The sequence below is a fragment of the Chaetomium strumarium genome (assembly GCF_033439665.1).
Source record: "Chaetomium strumarium strain CBS 333.67 chromosome Unknown B0T15scaffold_2, whole genome shotgun sequence".
NCBI classification, from domain to species: Eukaryota; Fungi; Ascomycota; class Sordariomycetes; order Sordariales; family Chaetomiaceae; genus Chaetomium; species Chaetomium strumarium.
The window spans coordinates 4,300,909-4,309,693 of record NW_026944430.1 but is presented as its reverse complement, the minus strand read 5'-3'; the positions used below and the strand labels follow the sequence as shown (position 1 = coordinate 4,309,693).

Sequence of the window (8,785 nt, the reverse complement as noted above, 5' to 3'; positions counted from 1 at the left end):
GTGGGAATGCGAATGGGGAGAAGAACAGGAGCCGGACGAAAAATGTGACGAAAGCTTACAGTCTAACCCGACCTACGAATGGAGGTAGCCAGTTATGAAACCCACAAGAGGGTTTACTTCGCTTGGCCGATGCACTCGGGAGAGTGGTCAAGGGGATTGGTTCGGGGGACGGGCTTCGTGTACGGAATACAGATCTTCCTTGTACCGCGGCTGTGAGCATTCGCGCAGGCCTCACGGGACCTACTCTCCGGCACCCGAAGGTGGCCCGGGGGCGCAACTCACAGAATCTTGCACCCTGGATAAGAACGAACTTTTCAGCATCCGGGAGATCCCAGTTTGCCCCGCCCCGGGAGCAAGACGAACCCCCATTGACCGCTCAGCCCATCTGGGGTGTGGTTGTTGAGATCAGACAACGCAGAACTTCTATATCAATGACTGGCCGAGCCCTGTGTCATGTCCTCGAGATTTCTAGTCTGGTGTCTGCGTGCACATGACTTCGATGTATTCTCCATCAGCCCTCTCGACTAAGGCATCTGGTGGGTACTCACACGTACAAGTACAAATCTGCTTGGTCCCGTTGGAGGTTTGATATGCAACACGGAAGAAGTGCCATCTCCTCATTCATACCAGGACAGAAATAAGCCCCCAAGAAAGCAATTGCTTCCCTAGCCGACGACGCAGCTGTGTGGTCAGAGGAGCCAACCCGACATGCTCGGGGATCGCCGTGTCCCAGGCCCACCGCGGCCGACCTCCGGACTAGACCCACTCGGATCCCGATCGCCCGACCCATGGCCGCGAGCTTTATTAGTAGGATAAAGAAACCATTCCCGCAAAACCAGTTATTATTTTGTTAGGAACAGAAATAAGTATGTACACATCAAGCCGGGCCGGCCGGCCGACCCGGCGACCGGACATCCAACAGATCCACCTGCGGCGTAGATCCAAGAGCTGCAACCCATGTGCCGCCTCCGGGTCCCGGCCTCGGCCGGGCCAGCACGTGGGCAGGTCTTTGCTGTACCTACCTACGTACCTCAGTTCCTGTTTCACTGCGACATCAACGCATGACGCCGAATAATAGATCATCCGCTATGCTATGGTGCTCCGCTGCATAGGAAACACTTTGTGTAACGGTCGCGCCTGAGAAAAGCAAAGCAACATTGGGAAATCGGCGATCCCGCCTGCCTCACCGAGAGTTTCATCGCCAATCTGGTTGCAACCTCTCGGTTCACCATGATACGACGCATGTGGATGTGCTTTCCCCTTTTCGGTAGCTTCCGCTTTTCGCGCATATCCGGGACTCCATTCCATATCAACATGGGGGAGAAAATCAAAGTAGTGCCAGGCAAAGTTTTGCCCGCTATTACAGATTGAGATACGGTGATAATTGACAACCTGGCCGAGAGCGAGAAGGCCGAAGAAAACGAAGAGGCAGATAGTAGTGACTTGTCTGTTTTCGTACGAACCGGCCATCCCTGGCCGATCCAGATATGGGTATGGTGGAAATTCGCATCATAGTAACTTAATGCCATGGGAGCAATCAAGGCGGGAACAAAGCAAGTCTGTCATGTCCGAGCAATCACTGTGCGACACATCGCGTGTTTCTGCTACGGGCGTTCCAGGTCCAGACTGGCAATTGCCCGTGGCTCACCTCACACTACTAGTACGGCTTTGTAATAAAGCAACGAAACGGATGCGTCGTCCGCACTTTTCCACGTCCCGTTTCCCATACTAGTGTATCGAGCGCGGAAAGGCGCCACGTCAAATGACCCAACAGCTCTGCGAGGGCATGGGTAAACACTTAAATAGGGGTAAACGGGAAATGGATCCGGCAGCTTGGCATTGCACCGGGAGGCCGGAAAATCTGGGGAAAAGCTGCAGAGCGGTTCCAGCCGGTCAAAATTCCTGTGAGTCTAGTGTAATCTGTTCAGAAAGCGCCGATGCATTTCGCTAGCCGGAGTTGGGCGCTGGCATCCGGTTTCCGCGCGCTCCCTGCCCAGCTTTTTATGTAGTGTACAGTACAATACAACACCTAGCAGGAAGGGCTGGATAAAAGGGGGTGTGGCAGTTGCAGGGGGGAGTTGGCTCCGTCCGGCGCAGCAGCCCATTGCTGAAGGTTCCAGAAGACTGCTTGAAATGGCCATAATCGGAACGAAGCACTCACGATGGGCAGCTCGGGCGGATCGAGCGGAGAAGATATAGCAGGACACGTCATATAGCAAGAGGGATGACGAGACCACGGCTACTTGGGGTCGCCGTATGAACGAGTGCGCATCGTGGAAGAGCGGAATGTCCGAGATTCCCGAGAGGCTGCTGATGTGGCATGTCGAAGAATGGGCGGTAGCGATTCCAAGGCGGCGCCGGATTCAGGTGTAGATACTGGCCCTAGAATGAAGACGAACTGCTATGGGCTGGTTGGCGGTACTGGGCGTGGCTGACAGAGATTGCACTTTGCCACCCTCGGAACGAATATGAGGCACACCAGTCGTGCAGACTGAGGTTGTGCCAGGGCAAATAGGCCGGCCGGCTGGGCAGGGCATGATTCATGCGCCTCCTCCAGGAATAGGTTGTCGTCGGCGCAGAGAGCACACCTCGATGCGACTTATTGGGATCATGGTGACCGGGGCATGGTGCTGTGAGGCGTGACAGTTGAGTCCAAGCTGAACCAATGCCGGAACGGAAGGGCTGAAGTGAGGCGTGAATGGCCGGCAAGAATGTTTAGCAATCCAACCGAATCGATTCACAGAATGCTGCCCTATCCGGCGCACCAAGACGCTTGTCGGTCCTGCGTTGATGAGAACGTGTCACCAAAACAGCAGACGGCTCGTATGGCCTCCACCAAGTCGAAACGTCAAACAGCAGTGCCGCGCAACAGGCAACGATCCATGATGATTCCTGAGCACTGAGGAGTGGGGCGGAAGCTGAGTCAACGTGGGTAAAGTTGAAGCTGGCCAATTTGCGCCAATCCCGTGGCGCTCCCACGCAGTACCCCACAGACCCCAGACGGAAATTCTGCGGATCGGTGGGAGCTTCACCCGTGCGCATGCCCCACGGGGAGAATTTCCTTCTGGAAACCCCATTTCGGCGATTGCCCTGTCACAACACTGGAATGTGTTTGTTTCCCGGTCTGGACACGCCGGAACATGGCTCCTCTTTACCGCCTGTTCCGCCGACAATATTACCCAACACCCCTGGGCAAGCAGCTTACGGTATGGCTTTTTGCTTGTTGGGCTTGAGACGACCCACGCTCGCTATTCCGAAAATCCGCCTGCGAGATACGTATGGCCTTACCATGCTCCTCTGGTTGTTGCTTTTATGGCAGGATTGCGTTCGCCGGTTGGAATGCGGTCAAGCGGGGAATAACTCCCTAGGCCGGAGCCAACACGCTCCTTTATTACCGGGCGATTTATCAACCAAGGTTCATCAGTTTGCTTCGGGGAAGCTTACACCGTGAATGCCAGACCAACGGATATGTTTTGCCCTGCCAGCCAGACAGGGGGGATCCTACCTGAAATTCGGCCCAGCCCGTTGACTTGTTGGGTACATACTCCGTACTTCCTCTGTCCTGGTGGACAGCCAGAACAACCTGGGGACTGAGCAGTGCCTCTCCAGGTTCGTTGGAGGACATCTCACCCTCCTCGCGATGCCGCATTACCGCAGGTAGTTCCTGGGGTCAAGCCTCCGTCTCAAGAGCCCAGAAGTTTCTGGCTGACAATCCCTCGTGTTTGCCTGTCTCTGCAGGACCCCGCGCGCCACAGCGCGACATGTCACTTACGTTGCGAGCACAAATCGCGGGACAATCCCGGGCGGAAGGGATCAAAAAGGGATGTTTTGGGCCGTGTACGGATACCGTGACATGCAAGGTACATTATGTACATACTCAGCCGTCGGTCTTCCCCAGAATTCCACTGGGCCGCACCCGGACATCCCAATCTGACCCCCTGCTCCCTGTCAAACGGCCGGGTCTTGTCTGGTCGGGTCGTGCTTGTCTCCCTGGCCGGGCCTGCTCACATAAAGACACGGTCGGTCTCGGAAAAGTGCCCTTCTGCCTTTTGTTTCTTTTCTTACCCGACCAACTTTCTTGACCGACTTTTCCGCTTTGTGTGCCGTAGCCGATCACAGATCCTATCCGTCGTGGGGGACAGTAGCCGAGGGCAAACAGTGCAGCAGCCCGTGATAGCGTACGATAGCAATCCGCTACCCGGCTCGGGTATTAATATCTACACACATCAACCTCGGTTGCCCTCCTGCCCTTCGCCAACTCTGCCGACCAAAACTCATAATAACAAGCACGTGCTTTTTTCCCCTGCCATTGCCACTTCAAAAAGGTTTGCCTACATTTTCTTATCCTCTCGTGGTCCCATCTCCTGGTGTTAACCAAGCTTTTGCTACTAGTACGAGGTCTAAAAGCCTTCTGACTACCACGGGACTCACTTACAAAACCACGTCTCACAACCCAACTCCACCACAAGCGACCTCAACCCGGTCACCATCACCATCACCACCATTTTCACCATGCCTTCCTCGCAGGTCGCCGCTCCGCTCGCCGCGCCGATCCCCATCCCGGCCCCGCGCCGGAACAACCTGGGCCTGGTCACGACACAGGAGCTCTTCGCCAGCCTCAACGCGACCCTGGCGTCCAAGACCGACCAGCTGGTGACGCCCATCCACCACATCCAGGAGGACGACTACTCCGTCCCGGCCCCGCCGCCGCCGAGCCCGGTCAGCTTCCGGGACCACTGGCCCGCCTCGATGACGATGCGTCGTTGAGATCCCCCTTTTCTTCCGCTTCTCTTGTTGTATCAAGTCAACTTTTTTCACCATTCCAAATGGATGGGCGGGCGTTACGGTCATCTACTACCTACCTCACCTTACCTCACCTCGCCTTACCTCAACTTGCCTACCTAATTCTTCCCGGGCGGAACGGACGTTGTATTTTCTTCTTTACCCTTCTCACCGTTGGCGGGACCTCAACCGGAACACACGACCTTGTATACACAACCGACCGACTGACAACGGACCTCAACCCAGAACAACTTCAACCGTTGTTATCGACTTAATCTCATTTCTTCGGCCACCCACTCCGTCCGAACACACAAAACCCGCAAGAATCCGTCTTCAGTATCATCCGCATGGAGGTGCTCCGTTTCCTTTGTCTTATCATGTCTTGTCTCGTCTGCCTTGGGGTTGGGTCAAGGTGTTGGTCGGCGCTATCTAGGTTTCCTTTTTTTTTTTTTTTTTATTAGGGAGGGAGGCAGTAGGGAAGGGCGCTACATAAAAGTCTGTGGTTCTATGTTTTTGGTTTTTGGGGAGTTTTACTGGTCTGCTGTCCTACTAGGTAGGGCCCTGGGTGGGTGGTTGGGGTCGTTATCTTAATCAACTTCCTTCCTATCATAAAGTCACAATCTGTGTGTGCCTGTCTGTCTGTCTGTCTGTTTGTTTGTTGTTTGTTCTAGTGGTTTATTATGACTGGCCCCGCCTAGGGTATGCCGTCGGGCAGTTGTCTGTGTGAGCGGTTTGTATTCTTCTTCGCGACATGGGTGGAGGAGAGAGAGAGAGAAACAGGGACATTTTGTGAACCACGGGAGAGGCTCACTAACCCCGGGCTTTTCTGTGTTTACTGGGTGCGCTCTCTATACCGCTTGAGCTGGCTTGGTGTCACTCTGCTCTGCTCTGCTCTGCTCTTCTTTGCCTAGCCTTGGTTTGTCTTTAAGACACAGGCAAGCGATACTCATGTTCCCTGGTGGTAGTTAGCAGTTGCTGCTCGTAGCCATTCTGGGTGATACAGCCCCCTTGGCCTAGGCACTGTCCTAGATCCTATAGATCCTTTCATTCGGTGCTTGTCGCTATGCGTTATCGCATCTATGTCTACTAGTATGTACTGCTTTGCTTATCTATCTATCTGCCTTACATTTCGAACGAACTGTCCACCCAATACCTAGGTACTTAATCCTGCCCAGTTTGTGTTGGTCCTTGTCACATGCGGTGCGGGGAATGGAATGGGGATATTGTGACGAGAGAGGAATGTGTGCGTTGTAAAAGCCAGCATTGCCGCGTCCGTATGCGGGGCTGGCATTGGGAGGGAGAAGGATGACATCGGATGCGGTGTGTGCCAGTGTGTCTGTGTCTTGTCGGAAGTGGGAATTCTGGTTCTGGTCTCTCATCCGCGTCAGTGTGTTTCGTTGACTGGGTCTTTGGGGCTTATCACATCGTTTCCGACATAAGGTATGTTCAACTTTGGTTGGCTGGGATTTGGTTCCGGTTGGAGCTTGTATCACGGTTCATCTCGTGTTGGCCAGACGGTTGATTGGTTAGGAAGTAGGTCCGTCTTGAGCGAGCCCTGCTGTGGCAGTCACATTTCAGCTCCCGGATCACAGTCCGTTACATAGAACTGCGTGCGTACGTACCTTAACTTCTGTGGTCAGCCTTCGGGTCGTCTGATGCCGCCATTGGCTTGGTCAAAATGAAATAAGCTCCGGACGCCGCCTTTTCCTCTGGAACCAAAGCTCCCGCCCTGTCTACTGGCGTAAACAGGCACTTATTACCGATTGTCCTATCAAATCTCGGGATTTCATCTCAACAGTACAGGTTACTTACTCCTCGGCTTCTGTCACATCAAGCCAGGCATTGCATGCTCTTTGAAAATCAGCTTGATGCTGACTCCAAGCTCTCCCCTGGAGGGTGCACAGCAGCCAAGTGCCAAAGAGTCCGACCGGGACCGATGTGCTTATCATTGACATCAGCCAAACTTGCTCGTCTGACATGTCAGGTAAACCGAGAGCCGGATATCTAGGTACTGTTGCCGTGCAAGGCCGTCGTGTTTGGAAACAGGAACCCGACGTCTTACGCCATGAGGGCGACTCTTGGGTTCCCCGCGGGGGATACAATGTCCTCATCCCGCCCTCTTCACCGAGTCTCGGATCGTGGCTACCAAAGTAAGACTGGGCTCCGGCGGCAAAGTACCAGGATGGAGGGGACCGGAGAGGGTTGATTCCATAGGCGGGATGATATGTCCGGGGGTGTCTGTCGTGTGGGGGATCTCGGTACCAGACATCGGTATAAGACTCATACCACTATGTTGTGTCACCGTTGCTGAAAAGGGGGGGTTGGCAGCCTTATCACGACAGTAAGTGCATGCTGAGCTGGGCTTACACCGTTCATATAAGCCGTAACGTACAATGCAATGGCGGTTTCCGCGGTTTCCGCTGCTGAGACCGAACACAAGGTAGTGGGGGTCAAAGAAGCATCAGCATCAGCACTCGTCCTCGCACGGACTCCAGGTCTAAACAGCCAGTCTGGAAAGCAGAACCTCGAACCGGAGAGAAATTCACAGAAAAGGCCGCATAAGAAGAAGATGATGATGAAGGAGAAAAAGACGCTGGATTCGTGGTATCACCGCCATGCTGCGCCGTCGCCTACACTCAGTACCCGTATCTAGGTAAGCAGAACACCCCCCAAAACACCAACCATTTCACACCCTGCTGACACACCTCCCTCTCCCCCACCGCTCCGCCTACAAGTACGACGGGAAGACACACACCGCCCCCTTTATTATAACTTGGCCTCCTCCTTGAGCGTGCCGACCCTCAGCTTGGGCCCGTACTTCTCGAGCACGCTCTTGCCGTGGTACTTCCAGAACTGCTTGGTGGCGTCCTTGCCCGCCATGCGCTTGAGGATCTTTGCGCCGCCGGGGTGGTCGTCGAGGAAGCCTATTATTATTTTTTTGTCGTCTGGTTAGCGGGGGCTGCTTTCAACTCACTCCCTCACTCGTTCGTTGCCCACACAGTAGGTATGCGCCGCTTGCGACCAAGCACCATTCCAGGGGGGGAAGAGAGAGAGAGAAAAGGAAAAGAGAGAAAAGAGTGGAAAATGGAAAACGATGAGAAACCAACATACCAGCAACGTCGTAGACGCCGTCGTCCACAATGATGTACATGCTCTTCTCGTCCTTGTGCTCGGCGACCTCGGCCTTAGTGATTTGCTTGGACATTGTGACGGTGAGGATGGGCTGGGCTGTCAAGTAAAGGCCTCGAAACGACAGAAGCAAGCCGCCGTATAACAAAGATCGCGCTCGCAGAGATTATATGTATGCACAACAAAAGTCAGGGGATAACAAACACAACACGTCGTTCTGATGAAGCGAGGGTGAGTCGCGATTGTTAATTGTCGAGCGCCGAGTGGCTGTATTGTACAAGGTAGCAAGGCGGACGGGGAGTTCGGCTCGGCTCCGCATCGTGCGTGAGTGAACCTCGGCTCGGGTGAGACTGCCCGAGGAGGCTTCCGCCAAGAGTCTGGAACAGGGGCAGTACGGGCAGCACCCCGCAGACGTCACCTAACCCCGGCTTTCATTGTGTCCATACCTACATGTAGACTCCATGCCTTACACAAGCACTACCAGGTACTAAATGTGTAAGGTGCAGCGAAGGGTAAAACAATGCGAGTACGGAGTATTGTATAGGGAGGTATAGAACTTCCATACTGTAAGTACACTCAAGTACTATAAGGAGACCTCACCAACAAACTTTGAGGTCCATTGTCTTTGCCTCCGGCGGCACCTCCGGTAAGGCCCCTGCGGGGGGCTCCTCGCTTCGCTCGAATAAGGAAGGGAATTGTTATAATGCTCAGGGTATTGTTATGATGCTCAGGGAACTGCCGGGCATATAGTCAGGGCGCTAGGCCAGGGGCTCGGAGGCTAGATAGACACTTGGATTCCGACATCACCACTATTCTATAGTTCCAACACATGGTATTGTGCCTGTAGTGCCTGTGCCAGGAAATGCTCGACGAC

The 8,785-nt window shown here is 54.2% G+C and overlaps 2 protein-coding genes across 2 annotated transcripts; one reads left to right on the top strand and one right to left on the bottom strand.

Annotated features, from left to right (window-relative positions):
• Nucleotides 1-3,090: 3,090 nt before the first annotated feature.
• B0T15DRAFT_500803 (uncharacterized protein) lies at nucleotides 3,091-4,767 on the top strand (the record flags this gene model as incomplete). The annotated part of the gene is made up of 2 exons (XM_062867381.1): nucleotides 3,091-3,206; nucleotides 4,408-4,767. The coding sequence occupies exons 1-2, from the start codon at nucleotides 3,141-3,143 to the stop codon at nucleotides 4,765-4,767; spliced, it is 426 nt and encodes a 141-aa protein (XP_062724869.1). The 5' UTR covers nucleotides 3,091-3,140.
• A 2,781-nt stretch (nucleotides 4,768-7,548) lies between these two features.
• On the bottom strand, nucleotides 7,549-7,987 carry B0T15DRAFT_491620 (cytochrome b5-like heme/steroid binding domain-containing protein; the record flags this gene model as incomplete). The annotated part of the gene is made up of 2 exons (XM_062866798.1): nucleotides 7,549-7,706; nucleotides 7,894-7,987. The coding sequence occupies 2 exons, from the start codon at nucleotides 7,985-7,987 to the stop codon at nucleotides 7,549-7,551; spliced, it is 252 nt and encodes an 83-aa protein (XP_062724868.1).
• Nucleotides 7,988-8,785: the final 798 nt, after the last annotated feature.